The sequence below is a fragment of the Punica granatum genome, chromosome 2, assembly GCF_007655135.1.
Source record: "Punica granatum isolate Tunisia-2019 chromosome 2, ASM765513v2, whole genome shotgun sequence".
Lineage (NCBI taxonomy): Eukaryota > Viridiplantae > Streptophyta > Magnoliopsida > Myrtales > Lythraceae > Punica > Punica granatum.
The window spans coordinates 2880155-2894946 of NC_045128.1; the positions used below are offsets into that span (position 1 = coordinate 2880155).

The window sequence follows — 14792 nt, forward strand, 5'->3', positions numbered from 1 at the left end:
ATGCGCGTGTACTAGGCTCGGGAAGGTCGATTTCTTCTTCAATTCGTACCATGTGATTGTTGACTTTACACTCGGCTGGTACCATAAACACACTCGTGACTGGCATAGCAAACTTTTCTACACTCCTCCTTTTTAGAGGATATATGAAATATGACACCATTGGCTCAATAACTGCCTCGGCTTCATCATCCATGCTCGGATGAAGGGAGACTTATACGAATCGCACTCTTAGCTGTACTCAGACATATTAGACCTGACATGATGGGGGTATGCACAAGTGCATGAGAGTGCATACACATAATTTATGCTCTAATTCCATATCGAATTTTCATTGTGTTTATACGGATTTGATCCATTTCTACTTAAAATTGATGAATGATAGTACTCATATTTTTTATATAAATCCATGAATATTCATTTATTTTTTCGACGTAAAATTAACAACCTCAACAAAACAAAGTCAAACATAGACTTTTATCGATTCTTAGAATGCTTTTTGACAAATTAGCTCGCTCTAAAATGGCTAAATCATAGGAGTCTGATTCCTTTGTGCCCTCTGCTTAGTTTGTGAGTGTTGTCTTTTTTTTTTTTTTAATCTTTTGTACGTTTATCTGGTTGAGTGGTTGCTCTCTTTTATAAATGTTGGATTTGAGTAATATATTATCACCACTAATTATGTATATATATATATATATTAAGTTATACTTCACAGTATAATTTTCTTTTCGATGATGGTATGAGTTAATAAACACATTTATTAGCTTTTCGTGAAGATTATTATTAACTCAATTTACTCTATCGATGTGCTGTAGCATGTGGCCGAGTCAGGTTCTTGATCATAGGTCACAACATTTGCATATGAGCCTATGAAGTAATGGACTTCGATTTATCAATCTTAATTAAGTTCGAATGAATGACCCCCATGCCGTGCTGTCACCATCCCGAACAAAAGAGTGTGACCGATAAGTTGTCGTCTAGATTAAAATTCAATTAAACAAACAATTTTTTTCACGGAACTAAGACGGGTATATATATATATATATCATACATACATATTATAAACGGAAAAATGATCATGTTAATTAATATACTTATCCAAGATATATATATTTCATATATCTATATCCATATCTTTTATATATATAATTAGAAACATTTTAGAAGTTCTCTTGGAGAGTACGTTTATTTTTTACACTCTCGAGTGCCTCTTTTATTTTTTTAAAAATATAAATAAATTAATGTAAATATAGACATTATTTAACTATGAAATAAATAGTAATAATAATAATAATAATAATAATAATAATATAATATCATAAAATAAAATAAAATATAAGTGTTCTTAATTCAATATTATAGGTCAATTTATAAAGTATTTAAAATAGGAATTGTTACTTATGAAACTTGAATAAATCAATAATATTATGAATAAGACGCGTCAATATAATAACATAGTAAGGGTCGATCGAAAAATATATCAAGTATTTTTAATAAGAATATTGAATTATCAAAATTTGAAGATATTTTATAATAAAAGTATAAATTGAAGTATAATTTAACTATAAAAAAATAATGTATGTTTTCATCATATATATATATATATATATATATATTATGGATGATTTTTATCTATTATTTTCTCCGTAAATTGCGCAGGAAACCCTACTAATATATATATATACACACACGTTTTTCTACATATCATGATGGCGCCGACCGCCCCCACAAGATCCCATCCAAATGTGCCACATGAAAGGACACATGAATTTCTCTGCCGATAAAAAAAAAAAAAAAGATAAAATTAATGGATGCAGGAGGGCCCGATACTTTGGATAAGGCATATTGGCATGCACCGTATTATCCACAAAATAGAGGTTAATTAATACTTTTTTTGCTTATAAATTAATTATATTCATTAGAAGTATATATATATATATGTATATATATTTTTTCATATACATGCAAATGATGTTAATATCATCAACTCTATACTTCACAATGGCAGAACCAAAAATTGTTTAAAATGTTTACCGTTTGTTTAGTAACAAAGTCTAACTTAATTTAAGGGGAAATAGCTTGCAAATTAATTACTTTTATAAAATTTTTTGATCTATCAATTTTTAAAATTTTGACCTGAAAAATCACAACATTTACCTTCGTTTTCTTGATCTATTAATCCGTTATTTTGGCCGTTAAAATTGTTGACATAGCCATTAACAGCGCTGATGCGGCAGATGGTTGCATACGTAAATGACATGCTATAAACTTTTTAATCTAAAAAATCACATAATTTACTTTTTTCCATCGTCAATCAAAATATCAATAACTTTTTCCTAATCTACCAAAACATCAATAACGTTAAAAAATCACATATTTTGCTTATGTTATTTCATTTACCAAAATATTGCCTTTTTTCAAAAATCACATATACCAAAATATGACTTCTTTGAATGATTATAAGTTTGACTTAGGGACCTACAAATATATATATTGATTTGAATGTTAAAAGAATTTTTAACAGAAAAAAGTGTTAGAACAGTTACAAGTTTTTCATTTACAAATCAAAAGAATATCCATATATGTGATCACATTAAGTAATATAGGAATTTAGACATATCATACTACAAAAACAATAACCATGCCAAAATGATCATTTTAACAAAACTTGTGCATACCAACATCTATAAAATTTTAGCATTGTTATTTAATATCGTTGAACTTGTTGGACATGGGGACCGATTACTTTAGCATGATTAAACTTATTTTGAATGTAAATATAGATTTCTGGGACTGATTGTTATTAAATTTTGATGATGCAGATATGATGAAAATGCTGAAGATAGAAATTCATTATATTTGCATTATCAAAATTTAACACCTAAACTACAAATATAAAATTGAAAAATCCTAAAATTCTAAAATATTTATGTGCGAGGAAAAAAATTGTTGAAGAATTCACTTCCAAAAATCAAATTGTGGATGTACCTAAAATTAAACTACGTACATGCGAGAAAATAACAATCGCTTCAAATGTCTATATGCTTTAAAAATGAAACTAAATTCATTTTTCTAAAAAAGTTAAAAAATTCAAAAAAAATAACTACCAATTCACGAATCCATATATACTTATTATTAAAAATTTTAAATTAAAAAAATCATAAAATTTATAAAATAACAAACGGTTCAATAATTTATATCTATATATTTCTAAAATTTAAAGTTTTTTATTTAGAAAAAGCTTAAAAGATAGAGAAAATTCCATTCAAAAATGAAATGTTATGGGAACATCTAGCACGACGCACTTTTATCCTGCTTTCATATATATATATATACATATAAGAACTTAGATATATTATACTGCAAAGACAATAACCATGATAAAATAACATTTCCAACAAAACTTGTCTCCAACAAGTTGAACCGTAATAACATTTTAAAGATGCTGGTGTGCACAAGTTTTGTTGGGATGATTATTTTGGCATGAGTATTGCATTTGTTCTATAATATGTTTAAATTCTTATATTACTTAATGCGATAACATATATGGATATTCTTTTGATTTACAAATGACAAACTTGTAACTACTATAACACTTTTTTTTATTAAAAATTCTTTTAACATTCAAATCAATGTACATATATGTAAGTCCCTAATTCAAATATATAATCATTCAAAAAAAATCATATTTTGCTGGATGTAATTTTTGAAAGAAGTCATAATTTGATAGATGAGAGAACATAAGCAGACTATGTGATTTTTTAAGTTATTAACATATTGGTAAATGAGGAAGAATTTATTGATATTTTGTTAGATGAGGAAAAAAAATTAAAGTATGTGATTTTTTTAGGTTAAAAAGTTTATGGCAAGCCATCCACACAGTCAATCATTTGCCATATCAGTGTTGTTAGCAGCCACGTCAGCAATTTTGATGGCCCAATTAACGGATTAGTATATCAGGGAAACAGAGGTAAACGTTGTGATTTTTTAGGCCAAAATTTTAAAAATTAGTAAATTGAGAAATTTCATGAAAGTAATTGATTTATCAAGTTATTTCCTCTTAATTTAACTTTTCTCTCAATTCAACAAATTATTTTTTTTATCTTTTTCTTCAAGTTATCTTTCATACATTTTCTTATATATTATTTAAATTAATTTTTAATACTAAATTCTTTTAACTATTCAACGCTTTTCCTCAATTTCAACATTTTTTTCCTAAATTTAATGATACAATCATTACTTTTTACCTTCTTTTTCAAATTCTCTCACATACTTTTTCTCACTACTTTTGTCTTGATCTCTTTAAATTAAATTAAATCAAACCGAACTCCATTACTAAATACAATGTTAATAATTTATGCAAAATATTCACCATAATTGGTTAGGTTAATGTGGATATGCCTTAAAAGATTCTATTATTGACTTCTACGAAAAGGAATGATTTAATTATTTAACTAATAACACCGCGATAGATGCTTAGAATGTGTTTGGTTTTAGAGTTGAGTTGAGTTGAATTTTAATTTTAATTTATTTGTAATGATTTTGTTGTTGAATTATGAAAAAAAGTAATAAAAAGTAATGAATAGTTGAGAGAAAATAATGATTGTGTTGTTAAATTGTGAAAAAAGTAATGAATAGTTGAGAAAATTTAGTATTAAAAATTGAATTTTGAATGATGAAAAAAATTGAAGAAAAAAGAAAAAAATAATTATGTTATTAAATTGAAGATAAGTGGACTAGAGTTAAAAATATTTTTAAAATCAAATGGACCCTACTAACTCGATGGATTATATGGGACGTCGGACACTTTTCCTAATTAAGAATTCGGATTAAAACTCCCCGTTACTCAAACTCCGTGCCGAAAGGAGATAAAATTGACGACGTGTGGGATGTATACTTATCAGATTATCATTGATGCTTTGGCCTAGACAAAGTGATTTTTATATGCTGCCACGCCAATGAAAATGACATAATAATATTTGCTCAATTATTGGGCAGTGGAGCCGCGTATTTATCCAAACCCTAGACAAGAACATGTTGGCATTTTCTACATAATGGACTTCAATTGATTCTTCAATCATCAAACATCGTCTTCAAAGCAAGAATCCATGGGGCCACGACCACTCAAAATCATATACGTATACGTACATATGTATATACGTATCCTTGGACAGCAAAAAGTAGGAGTACATACATACATATATTTTCTTTTTAGAGTACAAGTACGGTCGTGGATCTAGTAAGAGATAGCGGAAATAGAAGTAAAAGAGATACAAATGTTTCACCGATGAAAATCGAATGCAAAATCTCTGTAGTTTCTCACGAGCGAATTGAACCCATTTGTCTTGTTTCTTCTTCCTTTTGGGTCAGCCTCATGGGCCTCTAATTGTTCTGCCCACTTTTGGGGTCTGCCTCATGGCCTATCAGGCCCATACTGTTACAGGCCCAATTCGGCCCACTAATATCTGCTAGGTAGTTGTTAATACAGTTTATCATGGAAACAACATCAACAGCGCCATAGAAGTGCACTTCATTACCAAATAATGCAGGCACATATATCATGTGATAGACAATTGCCCACTGACTTTGGCCGGCATCCACTTCATCTAAATTTACCGAAGGTCGGAACGGTATCAAGGTCGTATACATTTTATAACATATACGAAAGGTCGCCAAGTTTCTGATGGTTTGTGTACGTATCATAGTCTTTGGTTCACTTGAGATCTCAATTGAGTACTTCCCATGTTAGAAAAAATTGACGTTGAAGAGATGGCAAAGTATGGCTGAATCCTCACTAATGACGCGAGGTAAGTATATTCAATTATATAGATATCGTACATGACTGTCAAAGGAAAGTACATAAATGTGTATTGATACATGCTTAGAATACAACTAGTATAGATGAAAATCTGTGATTGCATATCATCCTCTATTAGATGTAATATGACCCTTTGCTGGACTTTCTGGTTATAATAATAATAATAATTATTAATCTATTAAATATCTTTACATATGTGAACGTATTTGTGTGGTCATATGTATGTGAACAATGGACTATTGAGAAAATTAGAGATGAGAATCACAAAATCTTTTGCTCTTCTGGTTTTACTCCTCTTAATACCTTATCTTCTGCTACCTGAATTTTCTCGATGCGTCGGCAAGATCTCAATCAAGTCTCTCCGCGTAAGTACCTATATATATGTTGATATCTTTCTGCTCGGTTTTTACCTGATGATCTTCAGTTTTACATTCATATCGGACGATTAGTTTGTGGAGAGATCGTACTTATTAAAGCTGCTAGGGAGTGGCATGGCACTCAATTTGTCATCTCACGTTCGACATCGACAATTTGATCCGTAGGGGCCGAGAAGCAGAGGCTTGCTGAAAGTTTTGAAGGAAGCATCCACGAAAGACAGAGTAGTGATCCTCACAACGCTTCACGCAGATGAAGATAGCTCTTTTGTAAAGCTCTTCCTCGAGAGTTTTCGACTCGGCCAGGGAACTGCCCGACTCCTGAACCACCTGATCATCCTAGTGCCGGACCCCTGAGTTTTCCGTGTCTGCAAGTCCATACATCCTGACTGCTACAATCTCGCCAATATGCTATGGAACAAGCCATTTAGGCGTACCAATCGTATCGAAGTCGAGTGGAGGAGGAATATGCTCATTCAAGAAGTGATTGAATTGGGCTACAGTTTTATCTACACGGCAAGATCTCTCTTCTCTTCCCTTATCGACATTCTGTGATTTCCGCAACCGATGCTTTCAAGGTCGAGTTCCTACGTGAGTGCGGTGACTGGTGGTTGGATCCTTCTAATGATTCTGCGAGGTTCCTGATTCTTCCCTTAAATTTTGAATGTTATTCTCCTACCTGCAGGATGTTGACGTTTTGTGGTTCCGGAACCCGTTTCCGCTACTCGGCCGATATGATGCGATGGTGATGGCCCCAAAACACGCTTCCGACTCACAGAGCATAACAAAGTCACCCGGTGGAGGGTTCTTTTACATGCACTCGAACGAGATAGCGCTTGAGTTCCTCAAACTCTGGAACTTTGAGAGAATCTTATACCCCGACTCAGATACACAGTCTACCCTTGAGATGATCTTGCAGAGCAGCGACGAGTTCCTCGGATTCCTCAGGAACAAAATGAGCTATCTGGACACGGTTGATTATGAGGATTTTTGCCAGGGAAGCGTCGACTTGAGGAGAGTCTACATTGCCCGTGTAAACTGCAGTACAGAAAGCGAACACAAGATCCATGATGTAGAAATCCTCCTCGACAGTTGGAAAAGCTTCACAAACAAGCAGCATCAGAGCATAAAAGCATAATAGAAGTGATGTCGGTGCTCGAGATTATGAAATATCACAAGTATTAGGTCCAGTGCAAAGCAAACTAACATATATTCCATGTCGAGAGACGAGTCAAGACAGGCTGGTGCAAACCGGCAAACGTAGCCACACTTCTAATCGAACAAAGGCAAACATACATAACCACAGCCATATACATTCTTAGACGTGCTGTTTTATCATTATTATCTCATTTGCAAGCACAACAATTCGGCTTGGCAACTCCAAAGGCGTGTTCTAGGACAAACTCAGCTCATATAAACTATCGAGCCCATGATAGAGATCAGGACAGCGCTTGCAAAGTCTTCGAGGAAAAGCAGTGATCAAACCAATTTCAAGCATACGAACGACAATGATCACAGCTGATCTTTCAAATTTGAAGGCAGCTCATCTACAGCGGCGTTCGTTTCTTGAGCCGCAAGTTTGATCAGGATACTTACGATTCGCTTCACCAATCAGACATCTTGGACTGGGGCAGACAGGCTAATGAATTAACACAATTTACAGAACATATCTCACAAACGAAACTCGAATGGAGAGCGGCCCCCAGGAGGAGAGCCGACGCGGAAATGGTCCGGTGGACAAGACTGAATCAGAATGGAATGTCTTCCTCCGGCATTTCCCAGTTGTCCTCGTCCTTGGACTTCTCGTTCGCAGAGGTTTCCGGCTTGTTCTGGGCCGGAGCTCTCGATATCGTCCGCCTGCCGTGACAAGATTTAAAGACCCAAACACGTCAGTTAGCTTCCATGATTTCTCCTTTCCTCGTCGGAGGGGAGAAGAAACACATAGAAAAAGGCATAATTTTTGGACCTTCTACGGTTGCGCTTGGCGGCTTCGCGGGTCTTGCGCTTCCGCTCGTCCTGGCTGTTCTCGAAGAAGCGCCGCCGCTTGCACTCCTGGATCACGCCGGCCTTCATGACCTCCCGCCGGAACCGCCCCAGCAGCCTCTCCTCTGGCTCGTTGTCCTCCACCAAAACCTGCACGTTGTACCCGGAGCTGAAGTAGAGCGTGTTCGCATACGCCAGGGACGGGCACATGATGGACGCCGACAGGTCGACGGGCGGCGGAACCGGGGCCTGATCCTGGGCCTGGGAGAGCGATATGGGGGCGAAATCGTCCCTCGAGCTCTGGCGGGGCTTCGGGAGCGTCTGTGGGAGAGCTTGCGGCGGCGGGGGCTTGGAAGGAAGAAGGAAGGAGAGGAAGTTGGCGAACGAGGAGGCCATTGACGATCAGCTGAGCTACGAACTGTGAAGCAGTCTGTCTGGATAAGGTCGACGACGACGATGATGAAAGTGAAACTATGGGCTGGTCGCTGCTTGTATCGGTAGCGGGTTATCGGTTCGGGTGCAGCACGAGTCGATCGCTCGGGTTGGGCCTCGATGGCCCATTTGGCTAGACTCGTCCAGCCCATTTAAATCACCACGGAGATTGAAAGAGACTTATTTTTCTTTCGGCCACTCTTTTTTTTTTTTTCGGTTCGGTGTATATCATGATATCCAGAAGGATTCCAAGTAATTTTTAGCCACTGAATTGAAAGAGACAAATGAACTAACATTTCAAAGTCCAAATTGTCTTATCCTCGTCGGTGTCGTAAAACTCCAAGCGCAATTGTACATTTAGGATTAACCAATATAGCAGTTGGACTCCCGCAACTTCTTCCGGTACGTGAGCCGTACCAGCCAGATCAGATGTCTCCTGATTTTCGATTCGCTTCTTGAACATTTTTGTCCATATGTGTATGTCGTATTAAAAACAAAAATGCTCGGTTGACATATGTGGACGGAAGGGCGCCGTCCAACGAGTTGAAGTACTCGGCTTATCTACTAAAAAATAAGACAAATGATTCAACTTCTCATATATTTTCTCGAACTATTATCGTCAAATACGACCCAATGAGAACAAGAATATGTCCTACTCTACGGAAACTAAGCTTTGTTTGGGAAAGGAGTGGAGTTTTAACTCCACTCCATTCTAACTATGTATATATATATATATATATATATATATATATGTTTAATTGGGATTCTAATAATTGTATTGTTAAATTATGAGAAAAAATAATGAATAGTTGAGAGAAAGTAATGATTGTGTTGTTGAATTGTGGAAAAAGTCATGGATAATTGAGAGAATTTAATATTAAAAATTGAATTGAATAGTTAAAAAAATTGAAAAAAAGAAAAGAAAAATAATAATTGTATTGTTAAATTGAAGATAAGTAGAGTAGAGTTAAAAATATTTCAAAATCAAATATGCCCTAAAGAGCTGCCGAAGACATTAATGTTATATTTGATTTTAGAGTTGAGTTTTTGTTTTGATTGATTTGTAATGATTATATTGTTGAATTATGATAAAAAATAATGAATAGATGGGAGAAAGTAATGATTGTGTTGTTTAATTGTGAAAAAAAGTAATGAATAGTTAAGAGAATTTAGTATTAAAAATTGAATTGAATGGTTAAAAAATTGAAGTAAAAAAGAAAAGTAATAATTGTGTTGTTAAATTGAAGATAAGTGGAGTATAGTAAAATATAGTTTAAAAAAAATGTAAAACCAAACGGGTCAATAATTTTGAATTTGATCATGTGATAGATAGTAGATTGATCTAGAAAATGACAACGTAGTAGGAAACTTTTTTATTTAAAATTTTATTAAAAATAAAGTATGTAAGTTTGATTTTTTTCCTTCAAAATATAATACATTGCGTTTAGTAACGAAGTTAAGTTTGATTTAATTTGATTTAGTTTAATTTGAGGAGATTAAAATAAAAGTAATTATGAAAAGTACGTGAAAGAATTTGAAGAATAAAATAAGAAAGTGATGATTGTGTTGTTGAATTGGAAAAAAATATTGAATAATTAAAAGAATTTAATGTTAAAAAATTGATTGTAATAATAGATTAAAAAAATGTATGAGAGAGAATTTGAAGAAAAAAATAAAAAAAATTAATTATTATATTATTGAATTGATGAGGAAGTTAAATTAAACTAAATTTGATTTGATAATGGATGAAGACAAAACTCCACCTCAGGCTGAATAGGTTTCTTCGAGCAGTTAGTACAGCAGTTTTGTCGGGACTGCTCTATCTAAATAAAAGGGTACTTAACAATTCATCTTCAACAAACTTCAATAATGGAAATGAGGAAATGTTCGAAATAATGCGACTCTTCTAGTATACTTACAAATTTAACTACCGTAAGATCATGCAGAAGATTCATCAGTGATCAACTTGCTCGGTGTTTGGCAAGACTTACTTATCTCGTGAATTTATAAAGATATTCAAGAGAAAAAAGGAAGAAGAAACGAACTCATTCTTAAAAATAAAAGAAAAAGAGAAGAAATCGAATATATATCCTTAAAAAAAAAACAGAGAGAGAAAAGAGAAAAGAATTGATGTATTGACAAGTGGCGCGGCGTGAATGGTAGAGAGAATTTCTGCACGTGCTAATTATCTTTTACCAAACGTGCATGTGCTCTCTGACAAGACCAGACAACCCCCCAATTATATTAAATTAGAAATACCATAATAAAATCTCCTGTGGCCGTGTCCTGTAGCCGCACATATCAGAGTGGGCCCCGCTCCCTCACCCACCCCCAGCCATACGCTAAAAACCTGTCCGTACGTGCAATTCTCCTTTTTCTTCGTACTGTTGGATCCATCCCCGTGTTATGTGATCTCGTTACAGTTGAAATTTATCTTTTGCTGATTACAGTTAAAATTTTTTTTTGTTGACTTATAGTGAAACCTTCTAGTAGGACTGTTGGTCTCGTGGATCTCATGTGATGGCACTGTCGACTCGACAACAATATTCTACCTACGACACAAGCACGTGGGATATAGTCCAATGCAAGAACCAAACGGGTTGTGAACACCCCGAGTCCGAGCGAGGCTTAAAAGATTTATAGATAAAACATGTGCTATGCCTTTCTTCGGAGAATCCGTAACTAACAAGAATCTACTATATTTAGAAACCTGTCCTTCCGAATTGATATTTCGCAGCGGTAGGCTTAGTAGGATGATCCTTACTAGTTATAGCTCACTAGACTTTAGGGACTTGGACTGACCAACATTTTAAGCGGTCAAGCCTTCAACTATGCTCGGCTGAGCTCAAGAGGTCCATGACTCCAAGCTGTATCCATCCAAGGTCATCAGACTTAAGATGAGTCGTCCAAACCTGTGCCACCTTATTCTGTTCTTTTCGTGGTTGGATCGAGTCTAAATTGAGAATCTGACTATTTGCAGAGACTGCTTTCGACATCAATCTCACTAGCGGCCGTTAAGACAAGCCGGTCCCCCAATTTATCCTGTCCCGGCCGGGACTGCACCGGGACCATACCATTTACTGGGGGACCCTACCACACGGACGGGACGGTAAACATTCTCCAGAAAATTGCTGCCGCCTCTTGGTAGCGTATAGAACCGGAATCCTTGACTCATCAAATTCTAAATTATGAAAAAAGAAAAAAAAAAGTAGGGGCAAATTTATATTTTATACGTTAGGGGAGGAAAAAACATCTGCTCGAGAGGAGGGACTTCCCCTCAGTCCTTTCTCTTGCAAATGCGAACCGGGGAGCCGCCGGCCATATGAGCAGTCAAGAGGGGGACGAAAACTGGCTTGCCTCTTCGTACCGGTTTGATCTCGTAATGGCGGAGTATCGAAGCCACCACGTACTTCATCTGAACAAATGCCATCTCCTTGCCTATGCAATCCCTCGGCCCCGCCTGAAATACCGGGTACCTGTACGGGCAGACTTTCTTGAGCACTCCCCTCCCACCGTCTAGTTCGACGAACCACCGGTCCGGTTTGAATTCTAACCGATCCTTCCCCCACAGTGTCTCCATCCTCCCCATCCCATATGGAAAGTATGTGACCCGGTCCCCGGACCGGACCAGCGTCCCGTCGGGTAGTAAGTCGTCCTGGATCGCATGCTTGGAGTCCCACGCGACTGGTGGGTAGAGCCTCATCGCCTCGAGCAAGCAAGCTTCCAGGAACCTCAGCTCCTTGATTGAATCATAATTCAACTCACTTTCCTTAAAATCGACAATCTCGGATACAAGTTCTGCTTCGGCCTTCGGGTTCTGCGAGACCGCCCATAGGAGCCATGTCATAGCAGCCGAGGTGGTGTCCCGACCTGCCATCACAAAGCTTATTACCATATCTCTTATCACGTCTTTGTCGTGCCCGTTCAATAGCATTCTCGATAATAGGTCCAATTCGCCTAAGTCGTCGGGTGTTCCGGTCTTCTCCATCTTCATCTTGCTGGCGCGCTCATCAATTATTGAGTTCACGTACTGATGGACCTCGCAAACCGAGTTGCTCAATCTCTTCTCCGACCCAACCTGGGCCCACCTCTTTACCTTCCATATCAGGAACAACGGCGCAGCCCCGCGGAGGGCGCAGATCATCGATGATGAATCGAAGGCTCGTATGACGGTGGAAACGGGCAGGGCCGGGTCGATGGACCCGTGGTCAACCCCTAGGGAGAACTTGCAAATCATATCGAATGCGAACCTCGTCAGGAGCTCCTGCAGATCGATCACCCGGTTCTCCTCTGCCAGTCTCTCGAGGACTGGCATTAATTTGGTCTGCACCCCGTCCCGCAGTGTCCCGATCGTGTAGTTCCTTAGGGACCGGACGCTGAACTGGTGGCAAGCTAGCTTGCGCTGCGATCGCCAAAGGTCCCCGTCCGCGTTGAAGATCCCTTTCCCGAGGAAGTCGCCGAGAATGTCGGTGAAGGGCCGGCCCTTGGGGAAGTTCCCGAACCGGGTCTTCAGTATGTACTCCACGTTCTCCAGGTTCGTCGTCACGATGGTCCGGGTCGCTCCGAGGCGGTCCACAACGATGGTGCCGGTCCGAGAGTCGGCGATCAGCTCGGTGTACCAGTCAAGAAGGCGGCGGCGGTTCCTGTAGAAGGAGATGAGGCAACCGATGACGGGGTACGTCGGGGGGCCGGAACCGGAGGTGGGGACGGGGGCGCGTCGGAGCTCGGCGAGGAGTAGGACGCAGAGGAGGGCGAGGAGAGGGGAGAGCTTGAGGGCCTGCCAGAGAACCGCTGCAGCTTCGGCTGAAGAGAAGAGGTGAGGAGTTGCCATTGCCGGGTCGGCGGTTTTTGGCAACGGTTTTGAAGGGCGGGAGGGGGACAAATATAGCAGATAGGGAAAGGGACGGGCGCGGGGCCGCGGCTTTAATGGTAATAAGTAATACACCAAATGCAACCAAATGGGAAAAAGAAAATGAGTAATAAAGAATAACACGCCTAATATACAACAAGTATAAATGGAAAACTACGATGGCATATTATCCTTTATTAATGAGAAAATATAAAATTTAAGAAACTAGATTTGAAAGTCTTTTGAGTTTGTCAAGAAAGAATACAGTGCAGTGGTGCATATTATTATACAAAATTATAAGATTTTAAGTTCAATTCTCACTACTAGCATTTTTTGTGCTTTTCAATTCTCTTTGATATATATTTGCTCAATTCATGGATATTCCTCGTAATCTAAAAGTTTTTGAGTTAGTCATGCATTGGTCGTACATAGTATTCAAAAATAGATATTAAAATGAATTTTTCAAATGTATTACGTCAGGGCATAATGTAATACTGAGTCATGCCAAATATATATATATATAATATATGTGCGTGTGTTTTAAGTTGGAAAAAAAAAAGAAGACAAACGCTTGTGTTAAATTAATTACCTTTTTATATAAGAGAATTTTTTAATAGGAGGATAAGAAATTGGAAATACAATAAGTCTCAAATGAGAATTGAATCCATTACCTTTTTATTCTAAGGCAACTATCGAGACCTTGACCCTCCTTTAAATGATAATTTTTTGTTGAAAATAGTTATTATTTTTAGAGTATTTTACTTTTTTCTTGGTAACTTTTTTTAGGAAGATAATATTTACTTTTTATGAACAGAGGATATTTACTTCTTTTTTTTTATGTGAATCATAGTATTCGAAATTTCAGTTAGCCCTGACTAATTCAATTAAACCGGGTTATTCACTCAAGGATAAAAGTCTTCTAGTATGAATTTAGTTTTTAATTTGATATTTTTGTACACTTTTATGTCATGGGTTACAAAAATCTACGGTGAATTATGTTGTCATGTTTGTTGAGAAATAATTTAAAACATGGACCACTTCATGTATTCACTATTCACCTTTTTTTTTTAATGTATCATTATATTTAGAAGTCTATGGGACCCAGTAATCCAGTTCGAACCGAGCCAAACTACTAAAGGGATAAAATTTTCTTAACATGAATTTTCTCTATTCACTATTCACATTTTTCATCGTACAAAAGTAACAAAACATAACAAGATTATAAAAGTATTTCCAACAACTAGTTATTAATATTTTTGAGATTTTAAAATTAACATGGACACGGCAAGACATATTGCTTATTAAAGTTTCATTTAGAGATAATATATTCCGAATAATC

At 36.6% G+C, this 14792-nt stretch overlaps 3 protein-coding genes across 3 annotated transcripts; 1 reads left to right on the forward strand and 2 right to left on the reverse strand.

Annotated features, from left to right (window-relative positions):
- The first annotated feature begins 6597 nt into the window (after positions 1 to 6597).
- On the forward strand, positions 6598 to 7327 carry LOC116196952 (uncharacterized protein At1g28695-like). The gene is made up of 2 exons (XM_031526921.1): positions 6598 to 6705; positions 6875 to 7327. The coding sequence occupies exons 1-2, from the start codon at positions 6598 to 6600 to the stop codon at positions 7325 to 7327; spliced, it is 561 nt and encodes a 186-aa protein (XP_031382781.1).
- A 24-nt stretch (positions 7328 to 7351) lies between these two features.
- LOC116197314 (30S ribosomal protein S21, chloroplastic) lies at positions 7352 to 8638 on the reverse strand. Its single transcript, XM_031527409.1, has 2 exons — positions 8156 to 8638; positions 7352 to 8046 (listed from the first exon to the last, which is right to left on the reverse strand). The coding sequence occupies exons 1-2, from the start codon at positions 8566 to 8568 to the stop codon at positions 7938 to 7940; spliced, it is 522 nt and encodes a 173-aa protein (XP_031383269.1). The 5' UTR covers positions 8569 to 8638; the 3' UTR covers positions 7352 to 7937.
- Positions 8639 to 11228: 2590 nt separating this feature from the next.
- On the reverse strand, positions 11229 to 13665 carry LOC116194491 (cytochrome P450 94B3-like). The gene has a single exon (XM_031523299.1). The coding sequence runs from the start codon at positions 13433 to 13435 to the stop codon at positions 11882 to 11884; it is 1554 nt and encodes a 517-aa protein (XP_031379159.1). The 5' UTR covers positions 13436 to 13665; the 3' UTR covers positions 11229 to 11881.
- Positions 13666 to 14792: the final 1127 nt, after the last annotated feature.